A 15,259-nucleotide genomic window follows, 5' to 3' on the forward strand; every position below is an offset into this window, starting at 1 on the left:
CTCATGGGGAGGGGAGATTGAGAGGGCCCTGTCCTTTGACTGTCTGTCTTTTTCACGGTTTGAATAGAGGGAAAACAATCTTCAGAGAATGACCCCAGTGTTAATTAGCTAATTGGGGGGATGCTGAGAGGGTGTGTGTGTGTGTGTGTGTGTGTGTGTGTGTGTGTGTGAGAGAGAGAGAGAGAGAGAGAGTCCTTCATTTTTCCACCCCCTAAAAAAATTAAACCTCTTCACAGCCCAACTTGGCCTTTGTTTGACAATGGAACAAACTCCCTTGGGAGGTAGTGAATTCTCCTTCCTTGAGTTTAGATGGCCACCTGTCAGGGATTCTTGAGCTGTGATTCCTGCATTGCAGGGGGTTGGACTAGATGACCCTTGGGTACACCTCCAACTTATAGAACTGTATTCTGTGGTTCTATGCATCTGAGGCCCCTCTGGATGTTTTGGACTGAAACATCCTCCAACCTCATCAACATGGAGCTGTGTTCCCCATGAGCTGAAATATCACATGACCACACTGGCTGGGGCTGATGGGAGATTTATTTATTTATTTAGATTTACACACTGATTGATTGCAAAAAAAAAAACTCTCAAAGAGGTTTACAAAAAGATAAAACGATGAACTTATCCGTAAGAAGAATTAACAACAAAAGTTAAGACTTTCAGATTAAGAACTAATAGCAGATTAAGAACTAAAAGCAGATTCACATCAATTTTCTAAACATCTCAGTGGGCTTGTCTAAACAAAAATGTTGTTAGGAGGCACCGAAAAAGGTACTGGGACTGTTTATGTATGTGACAACAGCTGCAAGGACGCTACTAGCCCAAAGATGGAAGGAACCAACAGTCCTCCTGACTAGGGAAACTGCTGGACTATGCTGAAATGGCAAAACTGACTGGGAGACTTAGGAATCAAAAAGATAATCTTTAAAAAAAGAATGGGGAAAATTCATAACTTACTTAGGAGACCATTGTAAACAAAGCTGGACTTTAAAAATAACTTGTAAAGAAACAAAAGTTATGGATAATTTAGAAAGATAAAAATTGTGGAGAACGTAATGATATGTAGTTGTGTGGTTTTTTTTTAAATAGTTTAAGGACCCATGCAGGGGACGGGGGGACGTCACAAGATTAAGAGAATATCGTATATATGGATATGTTGAAAGATTTTTCTTTTTATTACTTTGAATTTGTTCTTGTACAAACCAATTTAAAAATATTATAAGAAAAGAAAATGGCACAGGGAAGGCAGGTGCTTGGCATCAAGAGGCAGGGAGTTCCAAAGTGTAGGAATGGGTATTATGAAGTCCAAGTCATCTAGAGGGCCCTAGGCTAGGGGAGGATGGTCTAATTCCTCCCTCTGCCAGCTGCTCCAGCTCTCCCTACTTGGCAAGGGCACTCTCCAGATTTCCTGGTGGACATCCCATAATAAATCACTGTCATAGGGGGGGGGGAACAGGACAGGGGGAGATGCCCACTTGAGCAAAAGAGCACATGGGCAGAAAATCCCAGGGTCCAGCTTTCTTTTCTTTGCTACCCCTTCACAACTTATCCAGAGAGAGCAGATATGTTTGGGTGTTGCCGTTCTTTCGTAACTACAGGCAGATCTGCATTAGATTGACTCTCTCTTTTAAAAAAAAATGGAAAAGGAAAAGCCTTCTCTCTTGTTAACAGAATGTTCAAAGCTTTAGAGGAAAGAGATTGATGTGCAACTGCGCGGTTTGCATTTCTTTCTGTATACAAGCAAAGCAATGTCACGCCATGTGGTCCACCTACAGGAAAGATGGGCAACATCTGGAGAGGGGCTCCAGATGTGCTTGACTCCAGCTCATGGCATCTGGCCTCGGGGTTGATGGTAAGAGCTGGGAATCCAGCAAACACCTGGTGCCCCCCCCCAAGATCTCCCCCAACCATGACCTGCATCCTGTTCTTACAGTGGCCGATCAGATGCCTGTGGGAAACCCATATGCAGGACGTGAGCCCTGTCCCCCCCCCCCCCCGTGGTTTCCAAACACTTGTATTCAGAAACATTGCTGCCTCCAAGGTCCCTCAGTGCCCCCCCAGCTGGAGCCCCGGACCCTGGGCTGACAATAGATCCCCTCCCTTTGCTGCAGCAAAAGAGAAGCACTCTGCTTGGGCTCAAGAGCAATCCTCTTTCTTGTTCCTACTTCAGAAGAACATAAGACAAACCTGCTGGATCAGGCCAGAGTCCCAGCTAGTTCAGCATGTTGTTCTCACTGCGGCCAACCAGATGCCACAAGCAGCATTTGAGCACAAGAGCACTCTTCCTTCCTGCAGTTTCCCGCAATGGGCATTGAGAAGTATGGCTGCCTCCATCTGTGGAGGCAGAGCAGAGCCATCCTGGCCAACAGCCATCTACAACCCTTTCCCCCATGAATTTGTGCAATACTTATTTAAAGCCCTAAGGGACCCAGGTGGCGCTGTGGGTTAAACCACTGAGCCTAGGGCTTGCTGATCAGAAGGTCAGCGGTTCGAATCCCTGTGACGGGGTGAGCTCCCGTTGCTTGGTCCCAGCTCCTGCCAACCTAGCAGTTCGAAAGCACGTCAAAATGCAGGTAGATAAATAGGAAGGTACAGCGGGAAGGTAAACGGCGTTTCCGTGTGCTGCTCTGGTTCGCCAGAAGTGGCTTTGTCATGCTGGCCACATGACCTGGAAGCTATACGCCGGCTCCCTCGGCCAATAATGCAAGATGAGCATGCAACCCCAGAGTCGGTCACGACTGGACCTAATGGTCAGGGGTCCCTTTACCTTTACCTTTATTTAAAGCCCAATCAGTGGCCATCACTGCTTCCTGTGGGAGGGAGTTCTGCAGTTTAACAATGTGCTGTGTGCAAAGTGGTTTCTTTTACCTGCCCTGAATCTCCCAACATCCAGCTTCCTTGGATGTCCAGTGTCACGAGAGAGGGAGGAAATCTTTCCCTTATCCACTTTCTCCATAACATGCATGCTTTTATAAACTTCTACCATGTTGCCTCTTACATTTCTCACAATGAAAACCCCCCTTTCCTTGGAGGAGGGTCGCTCCATCCCCTTGGCCTGCTCTGCTTGTCCTTTTGTGACCCTGCTTGGCACATTCTGGGGCTGGTATTGCAAACGGGTTCTGGGGCTGAGCCCCGTCTCAAACAAAGCTCTGTGTGGGCGCCTTGCACAAGGAAGAGGCGGGGGGCTTAGGTCAGCCTTCAGACAACTCAGCTCCTCCCCAGGGCTTTGCTTCCAGCTGAGCATCTTTGACTCCCACAAGCCACGCCAATAGCTCCTTGGCCCTGAGAGAGCCCTTCTGCAATCAGACAGTTGAGAAAAGGTCAGCTCTGTTGTTCGACTCCCAGGGCAAAGCATGTTGAACTTAAACACAAGTGTTTATTTAAGAGGGAAGGAGCAAGGAAGGCGTATTGGCTGGACAGGAGGGCGAGGGGGAGGGAAGAAGGCGATATGAAAACAAAGGGTGAGCTGTTTAGGGCATGGTTGTGCAATCCTCACGGAGGGTCAGAGGCAAAGCAGGATTCCACCCCAGAAAGCCAAAGCGCTGTCAGTAACTGGCAGCAAATGAACGGCTGACACAGGCCAGAGATGGTGGGGGCGGGGTGTGCAAAAGAGAGAGCGCAGATCATAACACGATACTTGCCATGTTAATTATTCCTCTTTATGCGTCCAGGAAACTAGCAGATCACACTTGCAGAATTGGTTCACAGAATCCCAGAATTATAGAGGTCGAAGGGAACCCCGAAGGTCATCTAGCCCAACCCCCCGCGGTGCAAGAATAATGGCAAACCCTCAACAGATTGCCCCTTGGACTTGTGCCCTGAGCCCTTTTAATACCCAGCTATGCTTCTGAATGGCAGGAAGATGGGAACGAGAGAAAGATGGAGGCCAGTCTTCCAAGCCTGTCAACACTTTTGTCTTAGATGGGCACGAATGGGGTTTCTCTTCATCACCAGCTCAATCAAACTCTTTTTTCCCTTCCAGGGGTCCCAGGTGCTGGCGTTGGAGTTCCCGGGAGAGGCTATTACCCAGGTAAGGGTCACCACTACCTGCAGTGTTTGCCACCAAATCCACCCGAATTTATTTGTGCGTGGAATTTCTCTGCCCCTTCCCACAATAAGCCACCCTTCTCAAAGCCCCTTTCTTGCAAGAAAAGGGTCACAAACAGGAATAATGGGGCGAGATGGTGCACTGCCCTGTTGAATTCATGCATGCATTCTTCCATTTGTCTGGCTGGTTGATTTCTGATCCTGCTGACATGTCCTCTCCCTAAGGGTCCCAGCGGGAATCGCAATCACAAAATAATGCATAATCAGTCAATGAGAGCTGGTGCGGTATTGTGGTCGGGTTAGGACCTGGGAAACAAGGGTTTGAATCTCCCCACACAACAATGAAGTTCCCTCGGTGACTTTGGGCCTGTCACTGCCTCTCAGCCTAGCGTACCTCATAGGGTAATTTGTGGGGATTGAATGGGGGGGGGACATGTATCCTACCTTGAGCTCATTGGGCAAAAAGGTGGGCTATAAATACAATCAATCAACAAACTGTGAATCAACAACAGTAAATGCTACAATTGATAGCACCATTTGCAGCGGGTGTGGCTTGTGGCCCCCCTGATTGTTGCTGAACTACGACTGCCATCCTCACCCCTGAGCTATTCTTGCTGGTGCTGAAGCTAGTTTCAGTTCCCATCAGCACCAGTGATGGGTGCTAGGTAAGCCCGCTTGCGATGGCTAGGCACTGTTAGAGGGCCCCTCCTGGGTCTCCTGAGACAACCGTCTTGATCCCTACAGGAGCTGCTGGTGTAGGAGGACTAGGAGGACTTGGTGGGGCAGGTGAGTCCCTGGAGGAGGGAAAGGATGCTCTCTGCCTCCTGTGCTTGAGCGACCGAACGGTTTAGAAGATAATGCATGGGGCGGGGGACATAGGTGGCGGTCCTTTCCCCTGTTTCACCAATGGATCAGCAGCTACTTCTTTGGACGGCTGCATTGAACCTAAACTGAACCAAGGATCAGAAAAGGGCAACCCAAACGATTGAGGGGCTGCAGCAAATCCCCCACAGGGAAAGGTCGCAGCGTTTGGGACTTTTTAGTTTAGACTAAGGCAAGTAGCAGGAGCTTGAAAAATTATGCATGGCAAGCAGAAAGTGGGTAGAGGAAAGCTTTCCTCCGTCTCTCAAAACGCTGGCACTCCTGGACATCTAATGAAGGAGAACAATGGAAGATTCAGAACCTGTAAATGGGAGGGCTTGTGGATAGCTTAGTTGGTCAGAGCATGGTGCTGATGATGCCAAGGTTGAAGGTTCGATCCCTATAAGGGATGGCTGCATATTCCTGCATTGCAGCGGGTTGGACAAGATGGTCCTCAGGGTCCCTTTCCAACTCCATGATTCTATGATTCTTCATGCAATGCATAGTTAAACTTTGAAACTCCCTCCCACAAGAGGCAGGGATGGCCACCAATTTAGACAGCTTTAAAAGGGGGTTAGACAAATTCATGGAGGACAATAAAGCTATCGACGGCTACTAGCCAAGATGGCTATGCTCTGCCTTCATGGTCGGAGGCAGCAATGTTTCTGAATTCCAGCTGCTGGAAATTGCAGGAGGAGAGAGGGCTCTTGTGCTCAGGTTTTGTTTCTGGGTTTCCCATTGGGGTATCTGGTTGGCCATAGGTGAATAGGATCCTGGACTAGATGGGCCATTGGCTTGATCCAGAAGCCTTCTCTTAGGTTCTTACATTCTGTGGTTCTCCTGTCCTCCACAGGAGCTGGTGTCGGAGGTCTGGGAACAGGCGGCCTTGGAACTGGACTGGGAGGAGCAGGTGAGGCCTCTGTTGAATGGTTTTGTCTGTTGGGTCAGCGTAGGGCAGCACCATTGTGGACCAAGCCCACTCTCTGTTGCTGTCCTTCAAGGCTATCCAACGGGGTGCCTTCCGGATGTTGCTACAACTCCCCTGATCTCTGGCCATGGCTGGGGCTGATGGGAGAGTTAGCTGTGATCCCAACATTGCAGGGGGTGGGCTAGATGGCCGATGAGGTCCCTTCCAACTCTACAATTCTATAATTCTATGAGCTGGCATCTATAGCATCTAGAGGGTGTCATGTTGGCTGCCCATGATACACTTTGGAGCTTAGCGTCAGACAGTTGGGAAATGTGAGTGGGGAGTCTTCAAAGTCCATTTCAAAGTCTTCAGGGTAGAAACCATGTTTGCCTTTCTGGGGAGGGAATTCCACAGAATGGGGCCAGTCACCATGAAGGCCATGTCTCCGTTTATGTCCGCATTAGGAAAGTGTGAGGGCAGACAATTTCAAGCCTGGGTGCTGGATGCAACTCTCTATGTGGCCCCTGAGACCCTCATCTGCCCTGCACCTGCCTGGAGTAGTATTGCCTGGGAGGGGTGGGTTCTTGACCTGAGACGTTGCCTCTTGCTTGCTTGGATGGCTGTTAAAGCAGTGGGTGTTTTTGTGGGTGTGAGAATTTCTGACTTTCATGGGGCTCGAATGTAGCCTACCATACAATGGTAAGTGTCCCAATTCATTGCTCTGCCCACTGTTGCTTTTGGGGACACTTCTCCTGACATAGGTGCTCATCTAACTGTACCGGATGCTTCCCTTTCTCCCCAGGATTTGGAGCAGGAGCAAAGCCTCCCAAACCAGGTAAGTGGCCATCTCCACTTCCCCTAATGCTTTTTGCGACTGGCATGGTCTCTCCTCTCTTGTTGTGGCTACTGAATGGGGAGAGGAGGAGGAAGAAGGAGCCCAGTGGGCTTCCTTGTGTACTCCTCTCCCCAGGTTCTGTACCAGGGATGGGGGGAAATTTGTGGCCCTCCAGATGTTGACCACATTATAACCGGCCACTGGCCATGCTAGCTTCCAGCCATGGGCATAGCTAGGATTCTTGTTAAGGGGTGGGGCAGGCCTTTTGTTGGTGGGAGAGGGCAGAACCTCAGTTTGTTATATGTTTTGTTGATTGATTTAGGGGGGCCTCTCCCTGCCCCCCTGGCTATGCCCATGCTTCCGGGGCTGGTGGGAGATGGAGAAGGTTTGGAAAAGAGCAAGGGGGTAGAATGTCTCCCCTGTGAGGAGTGGTTGCAGCCTCTGGGGATTTTTAGTTTAGAGGAAAGAAAAGCAAGGTAGACCTTTATAAACTGATGCACAGCCTCAAGAAAGTGGGCAGGAGAAAGTTTTCCCCTCTCTCTTATAACATTGCAACTTGTGGACATCAGGTCAAGCTGAATGTTGGAAGATTTGCAACAGCTAAAAGGAAGGGCTTCTTATTCCGACATTGCAGGGGGTAGGACTAGATGACCCTTGAAGGTCCCTTCCAACTCTACGATTCTATGGTTTTATGATTCACGCAGCACATAGTTGTCCTCTGGAACTCACATTTCCCACAGGAGGCAGCGATGGTGACCAACCAAGCCTAGATGGCTTTAAAAGAGGACTGGATAAATTCAGGGAGAAGAGGGCTATTGTTGGCTACAAGCCGGGATGGCTATGTTTTGCCTCCGTGGTCAGAAGCACTGATGCTTCTTAATACCATTTGCTGGAAACCACAGGAAAGGACAAGGCTTTTGTGTTTATGGCGTTTGGTGGCCACTGTAAGAACAGGACGCTGGGCTAGATGGGTCCTCTGTGGGCTGATCCAACTGCAGGACGTCTGATGCCCTGGCTTCTTTTTTCCTCTGCGGGTGTCGGAGGGGTTGTCGGGGGCACTGGAGCACTAGGTAAGCTTGCCGCTTGCACATGAGCTCTCCAGCTGTTTCCTGGGAAGGTCTGGCTGAGAGCAGGTATCTCAGACCCATCTGGGCCTCCCAGGCTGGTGAGAGGGAATTGTTTGGAGGATATACAGAGCACTGGCTCAGCACAACTGCTGCCTGGGGCAAAGCAGAAAGATGCCAGCTTATCCTATTCCATGCTCAAAAGCAGATTGGCAGCTGAGTCTTACTTCAGCACTGGCGATGAGGACAGCGCCCTATGCGGCATGTGAGGGCAGAATGCCTTCTTGACCTACCGTAGTGGTTCTCAAAGTGTGTGGCATTGTGCCCATGGGATGGGCTTACCTAGGTGGGTACTAAGAAGCAAGCACAGAGGCTGGAGGTGAAAATGACTCTCAGATTTTGAAAAGTTGGTATCACTGAATCATCCATTTTCTAATTGGGTTTTGAATAAATGTGCATTTCATTGTTGCTGCTTTGAATTTTATTGCGTTGTTATCTGCCTTAGTGGGTCATGAAGGCTGTTATTCTGAATAATGCATTTTATACAGTAGGGGAGATGAATTTATGGGACCAGGGGAGGTGGACCCCCCCCCCCAAAAAATAGCAACCAGGTTGGATGGCTCTTGCTGGTTTAAGAGATGGGCACATGGAAATCAAGTGGAGCCCAGTGTCAGGGACTGGCTGGACAAAGAGGAGTGGTGGGAGGTACCCGCTGGGGGACCCCCAGGGGAAACCCCCAAGGAGGAAGGCTCAGAGCCCAGGGATTGGTGGTGGGACACTGGGGAGAGGTCAGGGGGAGCGGATTGGGAGGAGCAACTGTATGCTGAAATGGCAACAGGGTTTGGCGAGCAGGACGAGCCTGTGACAGGGTGTTCAGACTCCGAGGCTGAAACAGCAGACTGCAAGAGGCTGCAAAAGAATCCAGGGAGCCTCCCTCTCCTGCTGCAACAAACTCCCCTCCTTGCTGGTCTCCAATAACACAGAGAATAATGAGGAGGGGGGCAGAGCAGAGGTCAGAGATGCACAGACACAGATAGCTTGGAAAATGTCTAGGAGAGGAAAAACCTTAGGAGGGGTGGAAGGCAGATGCTCCATAGAGGCAAGACCTGCTTGGAAGTGTTGCTGAGTTGCATGCCATTTCCTTGAAGAAAGAGTTTTCTTCACTGATGACAGAGTCCTGCATCTTTCATGCTGACCTGCATATGACTCCAGCCCTGGCACTCAGCGCCGTTTTCTTTCTCTGCCCCAGGTGGTGGCGTCTATCCAGGAGGTGCCTATCCAGGAGGTGCCTATCCAGGAGGTGCCTATCCAGGAGGTGTCTACCCAGGTGCCGGAAGCCCTGCAGCAGCTGCTGCTGCTTATAAGGCAGCTGCTAAGGCTGGTGAGTCTCTGATGATTACGGAGGTTCTTCTGATTGCCTACTCTGTGGGACACAGAATCCGTGCTCTGGCTGCCTCTCTGCCCCACAATGCAGCCATTGCTTTGCTGGTCTCCCCTCCTGATATTTTCCCCTTAGGAGGCAATTCCCAAACAATCCCTCGGTGGTGATGTTGGACTGTCCCAATACAGAGATGCAGTGCTTTGAGGAGGCTTCCCATTCTAGTCAATCGAACACCTTCTCTGCACCGGAAGATGCCATCGCTTGTGGTGCAGGGGCATAGCAGAACAGGCAGCCTCTTGTAGGCTTCTGGATGAGTTCCTGTTCTGGACAGCAACTCACCCAGAAGCACAGGGGATGTGATTCCTGCCTTTAGGCACTCAGAAAATAAATATTGTGGGTGAGGGGGAAGGCGGCTTTCTGAAATGTGATCATGGCTGCTCCAGCTGTGACAACAAGGCCTGAGTCCCTGAGACTCTGTTTGTGTTGTTCCTTAAACAGGCGCTGGGGCTGGTGCAGGTACTGGTGTGGGCGTACCTGGAGCCGGCGTGGGTGTACCTGGAGGCGGTGTAGGCGTACCTGGAGGCGGTGTGGGTGTACCTGGAGGTAAGCTATTTTCACAGGTTATGTTGCCTTGATCTCCTCATACCCCACTCCCAGAGACTTAGGAACACTGGAGACAGAATTGGCCCATCTAGTTCAGCCTTGCCTGTGTTTCCTGCCAGCACAGGAAGTGAAACAGGTTACATTCCAGCCAGGCAAAGGCCTGCTGGTAGGGCTCAGAACCAGGCTAGAGGGGTGAGTGGTCTAGAGAGGAGGCATGGCTTGGGAAGTGCCCACAGAGGCCTGGAAAAGCACATTCACCCCCAGGCCTGAGACTCTCTGGCTGTCCTAAGGCAAGCAATGTGATATTTCTCTTTCTCTGTCTCCCTCCCGCAGGTGGCGTCTTGCAACCAGGAGCTGGCGGGGCTGGTGTTGGGGCCAAGCCTGGCAAAATCCCTGGTAGGTCAAAGGCTGCCTCCTCTAAAATCCAGGGGCAACTTGGGGAAGAGCCAGATGTTTTTGTAGTGGACAGGGAAGAAATCTGTGTGGTCTGGTGTGTGAGCTGCAACGCAGCCAGTCCTTTGAAACGGTCACTTCTACGAATTTTGTGACCTACCTTTGAAGGTGACCCGGAAACTACAACTAACCCAGAATGCAGCAGCTAGACTGGTGACTGGGAGCGCCCGCCGAGACCACATAACACCGGTCCTGAAAGACCTACATTGGCTCCCAGTACGTTTCCGAGCACAATTCAAAGTGTTGGTGCTAACCTTTAAAGCCCTAAACGGCCTCGGTCCAGTATACCTGAAGGAGCGTCTCCTCCCCCATCGTTCTGCCCGGACACTGAGGTCCAGTGCCGAGGGCCTTCTGGTGGTCCCCTCGCTATGAGAAGCTAAGTTACAGGGAACCAGGCAGAGGGCCTTCTCGGTAGTGGCGCCCACCCTATGGAATGCCCTCCCACCAGAGGTCAAAGAGAACAACAATTACCAGACCTTTAGAAGGCATCTTAAGGCAGCCCTGTTTAGGGAAGCTTTTAATGTTTGATGGATTTCTGTATTTAAATGTTTTGTTGGAAGCCGCCCAGAGTGGCTGGGGGAACCCGGCCAGATGGGCGGGGTATAAATAATATATTATTATTATTATTATTATTATTATTATTATTATTATTATTATTATTATACAGTTCTCAACCCAAAAGTTCTGTATCCAAAAATAGTGTATCCGTTAGGGGAAAATGGGCACCAAGACCAATGTGTTTGTGAAAACAGCTTACAAAAAGTATATGGCACAGATTATCTTGATCCATAACTGTTGCAGTTTGGGGTTGGAAATTTCCGTAAGAGTTTTGAACAATAGTTATCTCAGCATCTTTTAATCAACTCCTTTGGACCGTTTCTTTTTTAAACAAAAAGTCTTTTATGGTTCTTCCACATATAATAAACATAATTTAAAATACAATTACAGTGGTACCTCGGTTCTTGAACGTAATCCGTTCCGGAAGACCGTTCGACTTCTGAAATGTTCGAAAACCGAGGCGCAAAGGGCTGACTGCAAGTTCAATAGTGAAAATTGAAAAACATGCAGCAGAAGCCCTTCGACTTCCAAAGAGCGTTCGAAAACAGAAGGATTTACTTCCGGGTTTTCAGCATTTGAAAACTGAAACGTTTGGTTTCCTAGGTGCTTAGAAACCGAGGTACCACTATAACAGCAGCAATAGCATCTAGTCTGTAATTCATTGGAGGGAAAACATATCAACAGCTTAAATCTGGAACCACCACTTCGAACAAGTTTATTAAGCATATTTAAATTTCTCTCCAGATGTTTCCAATGGTCTGGGGAGGTTGTCTCGATTGATTGCCATGTCTCATATGGGAGATGAATGGCTGCTAGGATAAAGGTCTCATCTTGCTTTGAGCCGCCCTGACTTAGAAGGTCAATTTCTCAGCAATGGACCACACCTGAGCATACCAGGAGTCTATTGACACACCTGTTGCTGGTCACCAACATTTAGCAACTACTATACGAGCAGCAAAAATGTCAGCACCTCCCAGTGAGATAAATGTTGATTTGATTCATCTATTATTCCTAGCAAGGGTAACAAAGGAGTTGGGTTTATCTTTCTATTACAAATTGATCTCATATCTTCAAAGACGGCTAGCCATTTCTGTGGGCTGCATGTTGCAGATGCTCCACAGTTTGTGCTCTCTCCTCGACAGGTGTGGGGATCCCTGGCGTCTTCCCTGGAGGTGTGCTCCCTGGCACAGGTGAGTTCTGTCCCATTCTGGAGAAGGGCCATCGCTCAGTGGTACAGTCTCAACCTTGCATGCAGAGGGTCAAGGGTTCAATCCCCAAGGCCATCTCTAGGTAGGGCTGGGGACGTCCTCTGCCGGAAACCCTGAAGAGGTGCTACCAGTCAGTGTAGACAATACCAAGTTAGGTGAACCAAAAGATCTGACTCTCAGGGTAAGGCAGCTTCTTCTGTTTCTATTTAAATCTGCCCTTGATCTGGAACCATGAGGCCTGGGATCTTAGCTCAGCTGCCTTGCAGGCAAAAGGTCTCAAATTCAGCCCTTTCATAGAATCATAGAATTGCGGCTTTCGAAGGGACCCCAGGGTCATCTAGTCCAACCCCCTGCGATCCAGGAATCTCAGTGAAAGCATCCATGACAAGTGGCCACCCAACCTCTGCTTAAAAACCTCCAATGAAGGAGAGTCCACCACTTCTCATGGGAGTCCATTCCGCTGTAGAACAGCTTCCTGCCAGAAAGTTCTTCCTGATCTTTTGCCGGAATCTCCCTTCTTGTAACTTGATGCTATTGGTTTGAGTCCTACCCTCCAGAGCAGGAGAAATCAAGCTTGTTGCCTCTTCATGTGACAGCCTTTGAGATATTTGAAGATGGCTCTCCTATCTCCTCTAAGTCTCCTCTTTTCCAGGCTCAACATACCCAGCTCCTTCAACCATTCCTCAGAGGGCTTCAACTCTGTGTTCTCCCATAGGAACTCAACAGCTCAGCACATAGTGACAAAAGTCAACACCTTTTTAGCACATCCCATCCTGTTTCCAATTTACAGTTCAGCTTTAGAGTGCATTCAAATAAAGATCAACATTTGAAGCCCTGTTGTAATTTTTTAAAGAGTCCAGCATCTTCTGTTTCTTTTTCAGGGATCCGTTATCCTGGTGTTGGAGTCTTACCTGGCGTTCCCACCGGAACTGGAGTGAAGCCAAAAGTTCCAGGTAAGCCTTCTTACCCCTCCCCAATGATGGCTGTAACCATTCCTTGCTCCAGAGAAGGTGGGGCTTGTCGCCTTCAGATGGGCTTTGTTTCTCAAATTATTATGGCAGTTTTCATAGGTAGGAAGTCTCCTGCAGCCGATTCTAAAGTCGCCTGGTTGCTAGAACAAGCATAGCCATTGTGGTGCCTCCAGATGTCATTGGACCCCAACTCCCAGCAGCCAGCAGAGCCAAAGGTCAGGGCTCATGGGAGTTGTAGTTTGGCAACATATGGAGGGCACCATGTTGGTTATCCTTGCACTAGAATGTGGGGCCGTTTAACACATGATTAATGCTCACTACTTCAGAACTCCGGTTGTCGTACTTACTTAAGAATATCAGAACACCCTGCTTGAATCAGGCTGGGCACCCAGAGGTGATGATGGGAGTTGTAGTTCGGCAGCATCTGGAGGCCCAAAGGTCCCTTGCACTTTGAAACCCACTCTTTTGGCCAAAACGAGCTTTAACTAAAAACAATTATGTGTGATCAGAAAATAAATGTATTTATCATTCATTGCGTTTATATACCCAACCTTCCGTCCGAGGAACGCAAGGTGGCACACATAGTTCTCCTCATCCTCATCTTACCCTCACAACAACCCTGTGAGGTAGGTTAGGCTGACAGAGACTGGCCTAAATTCACCCGGGGAACTTCATGGCTGTGTGTGGATTTGAACCCTGTTCTCTCCCAGGTCCTCGTCCGACACTAAGCATTAAATCGGGCTTCCTCAACCTCCTCCCTCCAGATGTTTTTGGCCTACAACTCCCATGACCCCTAGCTAGCAGGACCAGTGGTCAGGGATGATGGGAATTGTAGTCTCAAAACATCTGGAGGGGCGAGGTTGTGGAAGCCTGCACTAAATTTTGCAACACATTAAGCCTTCTGCCGATTGCATTGAAATGTTTTGACCACCATGTATCATGCTGCTAGTCCTTTGTGTGCAGGGACAACCACTGATCATTCCCTCTTTTCCTTTCAGGGGCAGGAGGAGGAGTTGCCAATGGGCTCTCTAGTAGGTTGTAAAAACACACCTATGCATGTGCCCCCTTCCCAACACAGCCCACCTTGGTGGAGTAGGGTGGTGAGAATGGTTGCACTGAGGGAAGCCTCATTTTCTTTCCCTTTGCTTTTCTAGGCTTCGGAGCCGGCTTCGGAGGGCAGCAGCCCGGGCTCCCACTGGGCTATCCCATCAAGGCACCCAAACTCCCTGGTGAGCCCGACACCCAGAACCAAATTGCTGTTGAAAACCCCACTCTGAGAAGGTCCTCTTTCCACAATCAAAAGAACGCGAGGCATATCTCCCCTCCCCTCTTGTTTTCGGCAAGCCACCCAGGCTCTGAGTTTGAGTCCTGTCTGAGACTGTTGACTCACTGTGTGCAACTCGGGCAGGTCACCGCCCACCCCGGCCTCAGTTCTGCTTCCGTAAAATGGGACCCAAACCCACCCTTGGTTGCAGAGCTGTTAGGTGGCGGTTCTGGGTTCCTGAAATAAAGGGCTGTAATGCTCGTGTCAAATGTGAAAGGCAAAGATGAGGAACCTTTCTTCACCTGGGGGGGCCACGTTCCCTTCTAAGCGGCCTTCCGGGGGCCGTATACCAATGGTGGGTGGAGACAGAAACAAAAGTGGGTGGAACAACAAAGGTTAATTTTAATTAATGGATAATAGTGTTTTTTCTTCTGGGCGGACGCAGGGGTACGCATACCCCTAAACATTTTGTGAATCCTTGTACTTTTGTCCATTTACTATATTTATTTTTCCTGATTTGAACTATAAAATGGTGATTTTCCTGAGTCAAAATGAGAGTAGCCCTAAACATTTTTTTAGAAAAAAGCACTGATAGTTCTACCTTTGAACACCAGCCTTGTTTTTACATTTACACACACACACACACACACACACTTTCTTTTGTCCAGCCAAGTAAGAAACATAATAATAATAATAATAATAATAATAATAATAATAATAATTTATTTATACCCCGCCCATCCAGCTGGGTTTCCCCAGCCACTCTGAGCGGCTCCCAACAGATTAAAGGATTATCAGGGTTCAAGGGCAGATCCTAGCCAGGAAACATCACTCAACGAGGGTGCCTAGCAGGGTCATTAAGGGGTGTGGCCTGATGAAAGTCTCAGGGGCCAGATAGTGAGGTTGGAAGAGCCTCTGAGCCTGAGGTTCCCATCACTGGTGAAAGGCGTCTCAATTCTGTTGTTAATTTGTTTAAATGTATTCAGATGGACAGCTTCTATCTCTAAGGCAAAATGCAAAACATCCCTTTAACATCTCAACCATTGGGAGGGGGAATTAATAAAGATATTAAAAACTGGCTCTATTTGCTTAACTTGCTGC

The 15,259-nt window shown here is 49.0% G+C and overlaps 1 protein-coding gene across 4 annotated transcripts in view; it reads left to right on the plus strand.

Moving 5' to 3' along the window:
* Positions 1-15,259, plus strand: part of ELN (elastin) — a 59,555-nt gene that overhangs the window by 21,255 nt on the left and 23,041 nt on the right. The window contains exons 2-13 of one of the 4 annotated variants that reach the window (XM_060268537.1): positions 3,986-4,033; positions 4,795-4,836; positions 5,765-5,821; positions 6,624-6,655; positions 7,690-7,726; positions 8,970-9,101; positions 9,600-9,704; positions 10,038-10,100; positions 11,858-11,905; positions 12,805-12,876; positions 13,893-13,925; positions 14,049-14,123. In XM_060268537.1, coding sequence (XP_060124520.1) covers positions 3,986-4,033; positions 4,795-4,836; positions 5,765-5,821; positions 6,624-6,655; positions 7,690-7,726; positions 8,970-9,101; positions 9,600-9,704; positions 10,038-10,100; positions 11,858-11,905; positions 12,805-12,876; positions 13,893-13,925; positions 14,049-14,123 — 744 coding nt within the window. Of the gene's footprint in view, positions 1-3,985; positions 4,034-4,794; positions 4,837-5,764; positions 5,822-6,623; positions 6,657-7,689; positions 7,727-8,969; positions 9,102-9,599; positions 9,705-10,037; positions 10,101-11,857; positions 11,906-12,804; positions 12,877-13,892; positions 13,926-14,048; positions 14,124-15,259 lie in introns of all 4 variants that reach the window. The other 3 variants (XM_035139194.2, XM_060268538.1, XM_060268539.1) reach the window with 3 other exon arrangements.

The sequence above is a fragment of the Zootoca vivipara genome, chromosome 15 (assembly GCF_963506605.1).
Source record: "Zootoca vivipara chromosome 15, rZooViv1.1, whole genome shotgun sequence".
Lineage (NCBI taxonomy): Eukaryota > Metazoa > Chordata > Lepidosauria > Squamata > Lacertidae > Zootoca > Zootoca vivipara.